At 46.4% G+C, this 13,369-nt stretch overlaps 1 protein-coding gene across 3 annotated transcripts in view; it reads right to left on the bottom strand.

The window, feature by feature from the left end:
* The window catches only part of ELP3 (elongator acetyltransferase complex subunit 3), a 144,646-nt gene extending 131,721 nt beyond the window's left edge, over positions 1–12,925 (bottom strand). The window contains exons 1-5 of one of the 3 annotated variants that reach the window (XM_039532195.1): positions 12,660–12,925; positions 10,646–10,745; positions 8,629–8,767; positions 3,003–3,073; positions 284–347 (exon numbers count right to left, since the gene is read on the bottom strand). In XM_039532195.1, the coding sequence (XP_039388129.1) occupies positions 284–347; positions 3,003–3,073; positions 8,629–8,767; positions 10,646–10,745; positions 12,660–12,678 (393 nt within the window). In that variant the 5' untranslated portion in view covers positions 12,679–12,925. Of the gene's footprint in view, positions 1–283; positions 348–3,002; positions 3,074–8,628; positions 8,768–10,645; positions 10,746–12,090; positions 12,228–12,659 lie in introns of those variants that run through there. The other 2 variants (XM_039532197.1, XM_039532196.1) reach the window with 2 other exon arrangements.
* Between the last annotated feature and the right edge of the window lie 444 nt (positions 12,926–13,369).

Below are 13,369 nucleotides of genomic sequence, written 5' to 3'. Positions count from 1 at the left end.
AGGAAAAGAAAAACTTTTTTTCAAGCCTAAGGGGGGGAAAAAGCTAACAAAATAATCAGAAGAGAGAAGAACTATTAAAAACTAATTCAAAGGGATTTCCAGCCCTAGCAGTTTAACTGTTTCAGTTTCACTACTCAGATGTTTCTTTTTTGTCCCCCTCTCTCCTTTTTCATTCTTGCAATAAGGACTGATTTTCTAAAGAGTTGTGAATAGAGATGAAAAGAGCTGGTCACAATTTCACAGACAGAATGTGACATTGCAACATGACCCTCAAAGATAATACCTCATAGCCAGTGTAAGACTGTGTTGAATATTCAAAATCAGAATCGGGCCCACCAGGGCAGTATCTGCAAGTATTAAAAGAGAATAAGGAGTCATACACAAACCTGTACCAATGACAAATACAAAACAATAAAGAGTCTCTTGATTTAACTGAGACAGGTATCTGCATTTGTGCACTACAAACCATAGTTTAAGGATGTGATTTAGAATAGTAATAAGCACCCTCAACTTCTATTGACATTCCTAGGAATTGCGGACACGTAGCACTATACAAGTGCTGTACTATAGCAGTAAAAAAAAAAAAAATTACATGTAAAAAAAGATGATCACTAGTACTGCACAACAGACATTTCACTTAAAGCATCCAAGGGATCAGGATAATAATCATATATAGAGAAATGTGGACCCGCCAAATAATTGTGTCTACCTAAAATAATTTTTAAATAAATTATACCAAAAAAATGTATAGCACATACCCTTCAAAAGCCTGAAATAATTTCAAATAAACCACATCTCCACTTTATTCATTTAGGGAACCAGCTCTAGAGCTTTGGACTAGTATCACAGAAAAATTATTAAAATGAAAACAAAGCGATACTATAAGTAGTTCTAAATGTGTATAAGAAGCATAAACATTTTCCAAACATCATAATTAAATTAGCCGTCCCCTATCTAGAAAACGACTCCTCTGGTTTAATGTATCTGAAGCATGTAGGATGTCAATATACATAAAAAATAGATAGGGTCTTCAGTTACAAAATAAAGATAACTCAAGATCTGCATTTCATTTCCAGATACCATTAGGATTTAAATATTGATAGTGGAGAACCATACTTCTATGTAGTTGCTTGAATTCAGGGACATACTGTTTAGCAAACCACAGAGTAAAGTAACATGCACACTGGACAATTGTACAGTAAATTACTATTACTGGCCCTGACGACTTACATTAAACAGATTTTAATTACATGCATGCAAGTTGCAGAGAAACCAATTAGTGGATACCACAGCATCACTGCTGCTCAGGAAAGAACTGGTAAATGGATTGCTTCCCACAGAAAGGAATCTGTTTCTGTTCACTCTGAAACAGCCTCAGTTTACTTCTCAGGGTTACAAGTGTAAGGGCTAACGTACATTTCATTCAATGTTCAAAATGACCTGGCACAGGAAGTGTGAGAATTCTCTCAGTTTCAGTAGTTCAACAGTACAGACTGAGCACTCTCAATAACCAAGTTAATGGAGCAGTCAGCATGTTATTACTTAAAGTACAGGTCTCTGATTAGCAAGCAAAAATGCCATCATCAGGTTCCAGGAATGTCTCTCAATGATTCCCTATCAAATCAAACACACTCAGTTCATAATAAAATTAGTTACTTTTCCCACAGCTTGCATGGCAAACTCAGTCTGGACCATTCCTTCTCATGAACCACCACCAGTACTGAAGAGTCTGCAATCCAAATTAATATCCTTGTTTAAACTGGAGCAACACAATTCAATGTATTTGTATGTATTTGCACTGAAATGTCTCAAATAGTACTACTGATGACGCACAAGGAGGAAGAACAGACTTCATCTTCAGAACAGACTCTCTTAGCATGTTGGCACTGAAAACTACTAACATTTTATTTTAGTTACTAAAGCTTGCAGATATTATGCTGAACACTCAGAGAGCAGAAGTGGTGTCTGAGAAGGAACCATTATCAAATAGCCAGAATAGAAGTACAAAAAGAACACCTACTTTTTTCGAATTTCTGTAATGTCTATTTCCACTCAGATTGGAAGAGCCCATGGACATGACATCCGAGCAAGCAGTGGGTTGGGGATGTCATGCGAACAACAGAAATACTTGAGATAGCAGGGGATGAGGTAGCTAAGTGGCATCTTTCATTATAAATTTGCACTTTTGCAAAGTTTTAAATATTTTATTTCCCCAAACTTTTTAAAAGTCGTATTTAAATTTTGCAAAGCCCTGCAATTTTTTCTTACTTCTCTAATAATTTCCATTATATTCATGGTAGTTTTTGTCCACAAGTTTGTTTACAGGCTGCTCAAGAACATGCTACTTAAGTCTCTACAAGCACTTTTCAAATTGTGACAAATATTTTCACCCAGTTGGTCTGAAATAGCTCAATCTGAGTAGAGTAGACACAGACCTTCAGGGTATGTCTTTTTTCCCCAAGCATTTGAAAAGGAGGGAGAATTGTAACAGCAGAGATGAGGAATTGTTCAAATGGAGGGGGGATTCATGGTAGATTGCCATAAATTATTGCACTAAGGATGTATTTTTAAGTTGTGTGAATGGCTGTGGAACCAGCTTTTTTATAAATCTACACGAACAAACAACTAGAATAACATAATTTGTATTCCACTATTAACAAGTGGCCAAATCCAGCCCTTTGTATTCACTTAAGTATTTCCACTAACACAAGCAGGGATTGGTCCATTGATGGAAAAGCATGTTTTCTTTGAAGAGAAAGAACTGTCAAATAGAGTATCTGTTTCTGCATAACCCATATGCATCGACAGTCTGGATTTTGATTCAACTTGCTACATGTTTTCACTCATGCAGAAAGAAAGGTGGCCTGTGGAATTTTAGAGGTAATCCAGGTCTGTAGAACCCCAAAACGACAAAAGTGACAGTATGCTACTGCACATGGCCAGACTTATTCCAGAGATAATGAAACATTTCTCCTTTGGCTCCTCTGAACAGTCATACTTACACACATATGTTTCCTGTAAAGTTAATGTGTGGACACCTGTGCGGTTTGCACATCACAGCCACAACAGCAATCTGTAATAAGGAGAGTTACAAAGGAAGGAAATTATAATCATAGTTATTTCTGAAATTATGAAAGATAAAAAAGTACATCCTGAAATTATACAAATTATACAAACAGGTCTCGAGGTCCCTTCCAGTCCTAGAGTCTATGAATATGTGAGGGACTATTTTAAGTTTTCTGAATCTGAGCCTTACCTTTAACACACTGGTGCATTAACTCGAAGGAAAAAATAGTAGTGGCAGTGACAGTCAACCACCATCAAATGCAACAGTAAACAGTCCAGAGGGATATAGCAGCAGGACATGTTCATAGCACACAAGACCACATTTACAAGCAGATGACCCATCTTAGGTTTGGTACCACAGGCACACTGTCAAGACCCAGTGTCAAAGGTCTCACCCCCACTTGGAACTGTTGGGCTCCAATGTGGGGACCTGACTTGGTTTCCCTCTAAACTAAAAACCAGTTTAGATCTAGTAGGCTGCCACCACTCAATCATTAAATGTGGATTGAGACACAGTCCTTCCCCAAAATCCTAGGGGATTCCAAGAGCCCCAAATCCATGGAGTTCTTACACCCAGGAGAAACAAACCATTCCCCCTGCTTCCTCCCCCCTCCCTTTTCCTAGGAGAGACACGGGGTCTAACTACAGAGGGATACCTCCCCCTTCTCTTTCCCTGAGAATCCACCCAAGGAAAGACCAACAAGTCCTTAATAGAAAAGAAAAGAATTTATTAAAGACTAAAAAGAAAATACAGAATCTCTATGAGCCCAAGCTGGACACTCATAGGGTCTAACCTTATCAATCTCTGGAGAGAATTCCCCCTCCCCCCTTTCTCAGTCAAAGCAAAATCAGCAAACAGGAATAAAGCATTTCCTTTAGCAAACACACAATTGCAAATATAGAAATCAAATCATAAGACTAATTCGCCTTTCTAATTAATACTCACTATTAATTAGTAGAAACTACTCCAGGAGAGCTTGGAGACATGACTGTCTCTCTTAGATTCAAAAAGAGTTCTAACAAAGAACACAGACAAAGGCTTCCCTCCACAGAGATTTGAAATTATCTCGTCTCTGATTGGTCCTTTGGTCAGGTGGTCACCAGGTACTGCATGTTAACCCTTTACAGGTAAAACAGACTTTAACCCTTAACTATCTGTTTATGACACGCCCCCCAAATCGCCAACAGTGGGAACTACTGGTGGTGATTTCCTCCTAGAACTGTAAAATAAACAGATAAACAAAACACATGCACTATTACATATACTACTAAGTATGTAAACAACAAGATATTTGACATTGAAGAACACTTTGTATGCATTTGACCGGACATACTTGGCAACGTCCTTGCCCATTCCCTCCCAGTGGAAGGAATGTTTTTAACTTGTTTGTGCTTTGTTGACCCCAGAATGCCCACTGGGATGTCAGGGCCCAAGCTTAAGAGCTTGTCCCAGTACTTAGTTGGAACTACCACTGTCTTTGCGGATGCTGGCCTTCCTGGTGTCCACCAGAAAGAAGGTCCTTATATAAAAGTCCTTGTTTTACAACAAACTGGAATTGGGTAGAAGAGTTGAGAGGCGGTGGGTTGAAGCTTTCTTAAGGCTGTCATCGGCTTCCTGCTCAGTCTGGAACTGTTCCCTTGAGGCGGGAGACACCAGCTCCTCTGGGAGCGATGTAGGTGATGAGGTTGTTTCCATTGACTGTGGACCGCTCTCCGCTGGTGCACAAGGTGATATTTCAGGCTCTGGCTGAGCCTCTTGGGTAGAGTTGTCTGCTGCTTCTGCCAGTTTAGGCCCCCTGGCGGTGGAGTGCGCTGGCGTCAGTGCTGGCGCTGGTTCTGCCGCTGGTTGCTCTTCCAGTTCCGGTCCTGGGACTGGATGTACTATGGCTGCTGTAGTTGTTGGCATGAGATCCGGTTCCACCACCTCTGTCTGGGTCTCTGGTAACACAGACAGGGTCCTGGTGGATGGCTCAGGAACAGGGATGGGAGTGCCTGCTTGTTTGGCCTGGCTGCGGGTGACCACTCCCCCCCTCTTGGCCAGCTGCACATGGTTGGCCAAGTCTTCCCCCAGTAGCATGGGGATGGAATAATTGTCATAGACAGCAAAAGTCCACTTTCCTGACCAGTCCTTGTACTGGTCTTCAGGGATGCTGTACCCATGGCAGGTCCTTTTAAAATTTTTCAAGAAGGCCTCAGTGTTCTCACCTGCCATGTAGGTGGGAAATTTGTTGGGATGGGGAACAGTGCCTTCTGGTGTTGGCCACACCCCTCTGCAGTCAGTGAATTTTATGTGTGGCTTGCTGGTGTTGCTTTTTGGTGCTGGCCACACCCCTCTGCAGTCAGTGAACTGGTTTCCCCAATTCCTAACCCTTTCTATTCACGAAGAGACTGAATAGAAAAAAAACAAAACTTTTCATTTGCAAATGTGTAGTTGCTGTTTGCTGATATACTGAGAAGACCAAAAAAAAACCAACCTGGTTTGTCCTGTTTCTAGCACTTGCTAAGTACCTCACAGTGGGGGTCCTTTCTAACAAGCCTCCTAGAAAAACTTGCACCTCTTTCCTAGCTGTTTTTTCAAGCAGACAGAAAGAAAAAAGAAAAGAAGAAGAAAAAAAATCCTTTTCTAACACAGCCTGTTAGAAACCTTATTTCCCTCAGCTAAACCCAGCTGAAAATCCGTTTCCAAAAAAACAATCTTCCTCTCCTTCTGAGCGGTGGTACTAATAAGCCCAGCTGACCGGCTGGTCCTACTTAGTACCTGTGAGAAAAGTGTAGTAAATCCTTTCAGGGTTTTGTATTCCCTGGCTCCAGAGGATTTCAAAAGACACAGGGAAAAAAATCTGGCTGCAGGAGCTCTCTCTCCTCACCAAACCTGTTTTCCCTGTTGGACGGGGTGAGCTCCCAGGAGCACCTCCCCCCACCCAAGGAATCCTGATCACACAAAGGAGGGACACACCTCCTTGCAACCAGAGCTAAAAACCTCTGGCTTGAGAATCCTTATCTGCCCAGCAAACCTGTGAGGGCACTTCCCCCCACCTAAGGAATGCACACACTTTCTTTTCCTCCAAGGTGCTTTTCTATGCCACCCGAAAGAAAACTGCTTTTTCCTCAAGCTGCCTGTCCAAGCAACCCAAAAGAAAAACTGCTTCCAACAAAGCCTGCTGGAAACTCAATTCCCTCCAGCCAACCTGGCTGAAGATTTCTTCTAACAATGGGTTCGAAACTCCGCTGCCACCATGTCAAAGGTCTCACCCCCACTTGGAACTGTTGGGCTCCAATGTGGGGACCTGACTTGGTTTCCCTCTAAACTAAAAACCAGTTTAGATCTAGTAGGCTGCCACCACTCAATCATTAAATGTGGATTGAGACACAGTCCTTCCCCAAAATCCTAGGGGATTCCAAGAGCCCCAAATCCATGGAGTTCTTACACCCAGGAGAAACAAACCATTCCCCCTGCTTCCTCCCCCCTCCCTTTTCCTAGGAGAGACACGGGGTCTAACTACAGAGGGATACCTCCCCCTTCTCTTTCCCTGAGAATCCACCCAAGGAAAGACCAACAAGTCCTTAATAGAAAAGAAAAGAATTTATTAAAGACTAAAAAGAAAATACAGAATCTCTATGAGCCCAAGCTGGACACTCATAGGGTCTAACCTTATCAATCTCTGGAGAGAATTCCCCCTCCCCCCTTTCTCAGTCAAAGCAAAATCAGCAAACAGGAATAAAGCATTTCCTTTAGCAAACACACAATTGCAAATATAGAAATCAAATCATAAGACTAATTCGCCTTTCTAATTAATACTCACTATTAATTAGTAGAAACTACTCCAGGAGAGCTTGGAGACATGACTGTCTCTCTTAGATTCAAAAAGAGTTCTAACAAAGAACACAGACAAAGGCTTCCCTCCACAGAGATTTGAAATTATCTCGTCTCTGATTGGTCCTTTGGTCAGGTGGTCACCAGGTACTGCATGTTAACCCTTTACAGGTAAAACAGACTTTAACCCTTAACTATCTGTTTATGACACCCAGAGTGACATTAAAATCCTGATTGGGACAGTTCGGTGCATTTTCAGGAGAATGTGAGGCTGGGAGAATGACAATAGGCATTGGGGAAAGACTTTGGAAGATGGGCATTGGAGAGAGAGAAAAATAAGGGGAGGAAACAGACAAAAAGGGAAAGATAAATTCATCCTCATCAGCCGCAGAAAGTAATTCTCAGAATTTTTTTCTCCCATGATCTCCTAGTTTCTCAAAAAAAACCAAACCCTGAGCCTCACAACACCATTTGGGGGCATTAATCTCCCTTTTAACAAATAGAGATTATGAGAACTAGAGAGGTTAAGATGCAATTTTTCAAGTGTCCCCTAGTTTTGTGTACACAACTTGAGACACCAAGTGCCTGATTTTCAGAGATACTTGTCAATTATTATATGGCAACATGGAATTACCTTAATAACTGTACCTTTCCCGATTTTTTTTTAAATTGGGGAGAGGAGCAGGGAGTGTGTGTGTGGTATGATAGGAAGGCTTAAAATATCCTGTTGGATGCTAGCTATAGTTAGTGTTAACACTTTTCAGCCTTAATTATCTTTTAAGGAAATTGTGGGTGAAGGATTAAAATCTTGTTACTGGACCATTTGCTGAGCCGGCCAGGTGCAACAGCACTAAATTTTAAATGGGTCTTGTTTCCAGATTAACCTGTGGAAGTGAGACATGCTAATCTGTTTAACAACCGGCAGTCACTGCACCAGCCCTCTTTTTTGCCTTCATGAGATATTTTGAAAAACATATTCTCTTGCAACTGCTATGATGCTGTAGACCAGTGTTTTTCAAAGTTCGGAGCTGTAAGGCACTGGGTCACCTTGCTCAGCACCCAGGGACCCAGAGTGCTGTTCCTGGCCAGCACCACGAACCGGGACATTAAAAGTCCTGTCGGTGGTGCTGCTCGGCTAAGGCAGGCTAGTGCCTACCTGTTCTGACACCGTGTTGCACCCCGGAAGTGTCCAGCTTCTAGGCAGGGGGACCACGGGGCTCCACACACTGCCTCTGCCCCAAGCACCGGCTCCCCACTCCCACTGGTCGGGAACCAGCCAATAGGAGGGGGGGGGGGGCAGTGCCTGAGGGTGAGAGCCACATGGAGCCACTTGCACACCTCTGCATAGGAGCTGGACCTGCTGCTGGCCGCTTCTGGGGCACAGCGCGGTCTGCGATGCCAGGACAGGCAGGAAGCCTGCCTCTACACCCCAGCTGCGCTGCTGACTTGGAGCCACCGGAGGTAAGGCCGCACCCCAGCCCTGCGCCCCAATCCCCTGCCCCAGCTCTGAGCCCCTCCCACACCCCATACCCCTCATCCCCAGCTCCACTGGATTGCGGGCATCAACAATTTTCTTCAACTGGGTCCTCAGAAAAGAAAGTTTGAAAACCACTGCTGTAGACAATCTGGAAAGTTGACCACATAGCTAGTACTTCATTGAAGCTTCTGGACTTTCAACATCTTTAGAATGTTTGACAACAATTAATCCTGGTCTGTCACTGAAAGGGTCATTTATATACAGTGCTCACCCCACTAGCAGTTCGGATAGGCTTTGCCTTTAGCTTGGGTACCAGCACCTTGCGATACTGAGGTGGAACAGCAGCGATGATGTCAACCAAACGAGGCTGTGCAGAAAGCCCATACTTAGCAGACGTCTTGGTTTTCACCCTAAAATGGAAGGACCTCAAATTATTTTATTCTATTCAGGTCCTTACGCCCATTGCTGATATATCCCAGCACCTACCTACAACTCAATCCAGTAAGTGCTGTGTTACTGTCTACAGTTCAGACTAATGTACATTACCTAATGAGACCCACATTAAAAGAACCTAATTAAAAAGCTGATGCTAGCTATATGGGATAGCTAACTTAACGTTAAGGCATAAAAAAAATAACCTGAGGCAACTGTAATTGTAAGATTTTGTATTTTTGCTATTTCTTGGCCTTTTTGGGGGGGGGAATTAAAGTGTGGTTTTACTCAAAAAAGTTCTGAAACTAGCACTAGAAGGCTCAAAGTTTACTGTTTCTCAGTGACTGAGAGCAAATTAGTTCAGTTCATGAGATTTTTGGTCTAACTCCTACCATGCAAACCCAGATTCCTCCTGGGTCTCTTTCCAACTTGTGCCCAGGAAAATGTCTTTGAAGGGAATACCAAAGCACTGCATTAGGAACCTGGGGCCAAATCCTGTTCTCAGTCTCAATACAGTTATTCTGAGTTTATAAAGGCAACAGAGAAGAGTATTATTTTAGTTAACAATTCTTTTCACTATGGGAGCCTGAATTTAATCCAGATCATTGTCGCATGACTCTGGGTACATCTACACAGCAAACAAAAAGACCCATAGCAGCAAGTCTCAGAGCAAAGGTCAAATGACTTGGGAGCTAAAAATAGCAGTGGAGACATTCAGGCTTGGGCTGGAGTCTGCGCTCTGGAGCCCGCGCTCTGGAGCCCGGCGAAAGCGGTGGGTCTCAGGGCCGAGGCTCCAGCCCAAGCCCGAACACTAATTTGCTCTCAGCGGATCATAGTGGATCACAAGCGAAATACAACTGTTGTAAAAAAGCAAACATCATTCTGGGATGTATTAGCAGGACTGCTGTAAGCAAGACCCAAGAAGTAATTCTTCCACTTTACTCTCTGATTAGGCCTCAAGAAGAGTATTGTGTCCAGTTCTGGGTGCCACATTTCCGGAAAGATGTTGACAAACTGGAGACAGTCCAGAGAAGATCAACAAAAATGATTAAAGGTCTAGAAAACATGGCCTATGAGGGAAGATTGAAAAAATTGGGTTTGTTTAGTCTGGAGAAGAGAAGGAGACATGATAACAGTTTTCAAGTACATAAAAGACTGTTACAAGGAAGAGGGAGAAAAATTGTTCTCCTTAATCTCTGAGGATTGGACAAGAAGCAATGGGCTTAAATTGCAGCAAAGGAGGTTTAGTTTGGACATTAGGAAAAACTTCCTGTCACAGTGGTTAAGCACTTGAATAAACTGCCTACAGAGGTTGTAGAATCTCCATCATCGGAGACTTTTAAGAGTGGTTAGGCAAACACGTGTTAGGGATGGTCTAGATAATAAGTAGTCCTACCATGAGTGCAGGGGACTGCACTAAATGAACTCTCAAGGTCACTCCAGTCCTATGATTCTATGATCTACGCTGATATTTTTAGCCCCACAATGCAAGCCCTGCAAGTCCAAGTCAGTGGAGGGTTTGTTTTGTTTTTTGCTGTGTAGACATACCCTGTATGGTCCCTGTCGGACTTACAGGTTGGACAGACTTACAATATAAAAAATAAGAGACATGCTTATTCTTTTTCATTAATATGCCTCATGCCATGGTATAAAAGCTCTGAATGAAGTAAACGGGTATATTTTCAAGTCAGCGCACAAATGCAATTATATAAGATTTGTATTGGTGAAAGAAATTTAGTTGGGGGTGTGAAAACTAAGTACTATTTTTAAAAATGTCTGAAGAGACAATTATTCCTCCAGGGTTGGGTACCTGCCCTGGAAAGTATAGAGATAAGTTACTGGTTAGCACTACTTACTTATTTAGATTCACATCTCTTCCCTGCTCATGAGCCTCAATCAGCTGTTTAATGACATCAGCTATTGTCATCATCATTAGCTCTGCATGGCTGAGGTCTCCTGAAATAAAAATGACGTATGTTCAGGCAAAAAAAAACCACACATACAATTGACATATGCTAATCATTTGTGCAAATTACCAATTCAAGCACGTGATTCCTCATTTACATCACCCCCTATCCCCCACCCTGCTTCTTGCCCCCTGACTCCACCACCCCGGGACTCCTACCCCATCTAACCCCCCCCCATCCCCTCACCGCCCCCGGAACCCCTGTCCCTGACTTCCGCCTGCCACCCCATCTATCTCCCCCTCTTTCCTGAATGCCCCCCAGGACCCCTGCACCCATTCAACCCCATTTCCCCACCCCACCCTGACCACCACCTGAGTTCCTCTGCCCTCTATCCAAGCCCCCTACTCACTGCCCCCTTACCGTGCTGCCTGGAGCACTGGTGGCTGGCGGCGTAGCTGTGGCTGGAGCCAGGCACGCCACCGCGCAGCACAGAGCACTGGGTTAGGCCGCAGCTCTGCAGCTGCGCTGCCCAGAGCATTGTGCCTTCTGGGACAGGAGCTCAGGGGCCAGGCAGGAGGGTCCCGTGCAGGGGCGGCTCTAGACCCCAGCGCGCCAAGCAGGCGCTTGGGGCGGCATTTGGCTCGGTGGAGCTCGCATGCCTGCGGCAGGTCCACGGAGCCGGGACGAGCGGACCTGCCGCAGGCATGACTGCGGCGGGTGCCGTCTTCCCGCGGCTCCGGTTGAGCTCCCGCAGGCATGACTGCGGCAGGTCCGCTGGTCCCGGGCTCCGGTGGACCTGCCGCAGGCACATCGGCAGGAGCTCATCCGGAGCCGCGGGAAGAGGGGACCCGCCGCGGGACCGGGGAAGGGCGGCGCAGCGCTCCGCGCTGCTTGGGGCAGCGTGATCTCTAGAGCCGCCCCTGGTCCCGTGGGCCATAGTTTGCCCACCTCTGATCTAGACAAATTCAGACTAGAACTAAGGCACAAATTTTCAACAGAGAAGATAATTGACCCCTGGAACAATTTGCCAAGGGCTAGGCTGGATTCTCCAGCATTGGACACATTTAAATCAAGACTTTCTTTTTTTATGAGATGCTCTAGTTCAAACAGGAATTAATTTAAGGACGTGCTAAGGAGGTCAGACTGGATGATCACAGTAGTCCCCTCCGGCCTTGGATCTATGGCTACCTCAAGTATCGGGGGTAGCTGTGTTAGTCTGTAGCCACAAAAACAACCAGGAGTCCGGTGGCACCTTAAAGACTAACAGATTTATTTGGGCTTAAGCTTTTCTGGGCAAAAAACTACCCACAGAAGCGTCTGCCCAAATAAATCTGTTAGTCTCTAAAGTGCCACCCAGCTCCTGGTTGTTTTTATGGCTACTCCACACTGCTCACCTTACAACAGTGCAAATGTGCCAATGTGCCTGTAACACCCGGAGAGCGAAATAAAACCACCTCCCAGGAGCGTGGCTCCCACTGAGGAAACGCTGCCCACGCGGGTGCGTTCGTCGCTAAAACTTTTGCGTGTGGGGGGGAGGGGGGAGTCGGTGTTTTTTCACAGCCCTGAGCGAGGGCGAGGAAGGGGCCAGCGCAGACACAGCCACATGCGTCTCTGACAAGACAAGGCCAGGAACGGGCCACAGCTGCTGCCCCTGAGGCGAACCAGGGCGGGCCCCGCGGGGGGAGGGGGGGCGCCTCCCTATCCGCTCCGCGCTGCGGCCCCGATCCCGCGCACGGGCTGCCGCGCGCCGGCCGTTTAACCCCATTGGCACGTGAGCAGCGGCGGGGGCGGGAACACTCCAGCTCCCGCGCAACCGCCTTCGCGCTCGAGGCCCAGGCCCGAGGAGGCGACGTGGGGGGGGGGCCCACCGAGTCGTCCCCCCGCCGCAAGCCCGAGGAAGAGACGCGGGGGGGGCGGGGCTCCCGCGAGCCGCAGAGGACGGGGCCGCCGCCGCCGCCGTTACCTTTCTTCTTCTGCCTCATGCTGGACGCTCCCCTCGCGGCCACCAACGACAGGGAAAACTCCCTCCCCCACGTCCCTGCTTTGGGCGCAACTGAGCATGCGCTGCCGAACCGAGCATGCGCAGTGACCTTCGCTGGGGCAGCTGCCCTCGCGCTGCCCTGACTTCTCCTCAGAGTTTGCTGCCGGCTCTGGGGCGGGGTTAAGAGGGGTCAAGGGGGCATATGGAGGGGGGGGCTCAAGCTGCTGTAGGTGGAAGGGAAATGCGGGGGCGGGAGCCTGAGTTAAGCCCGGGGGGAGCCGCTGCCAGACCCTGTGCGGGGACCAAACCCGCCCAGGGAGGGGGAACAGTCACCCCGCGGGAGGAGCCACCTGCTCTGCTCGCAAGTCTAGGGGCGGGGGGTGCAGAGGCTTTTTTAGGTCTCCCCCCAGGACGCTGAGGGCGGGTTCCTGGGGCTGGGCTCTTAAAGGCACAGGCAGCCCGATTCCAAGCGTGTCACTGCCTAGACACCGCAGCTCCTCTCTCTCTCTGACACGTGCTGCGGGGAGACGTTACTGCTCCAGCCGGGAGACTTCATGCCCTGCAATATTGTACAGACACGCCCACAGCTTGCCCCCCTCCTGAACCCGAACTCCGGCCCAGAGCCTGCACCCCAAACAGGGCCGGGTTAACCTTTTGTAGGCCTGGTGCTAAACATATTTGTGGGCCCCCAT

Source organism: Mauremys reevesii, linkage group 3 (genome assembly GCF_016161935.1).
Source record: "Mauremys reevesii isolate NIE-2019 linkage group 3, ASM1616193v1, whole genome shotgun sequence".
Classification (NCBI taxonomy): Eukaryota; Metazoa; Chordata; order Testudines; family Geoemydidae; genus Mauremys; species Mauremys reevesii.
Note: the sequence above shows the minus strand (reverse complement) of the source record. Positions and strands in the feature narration are given on the sequence as shown.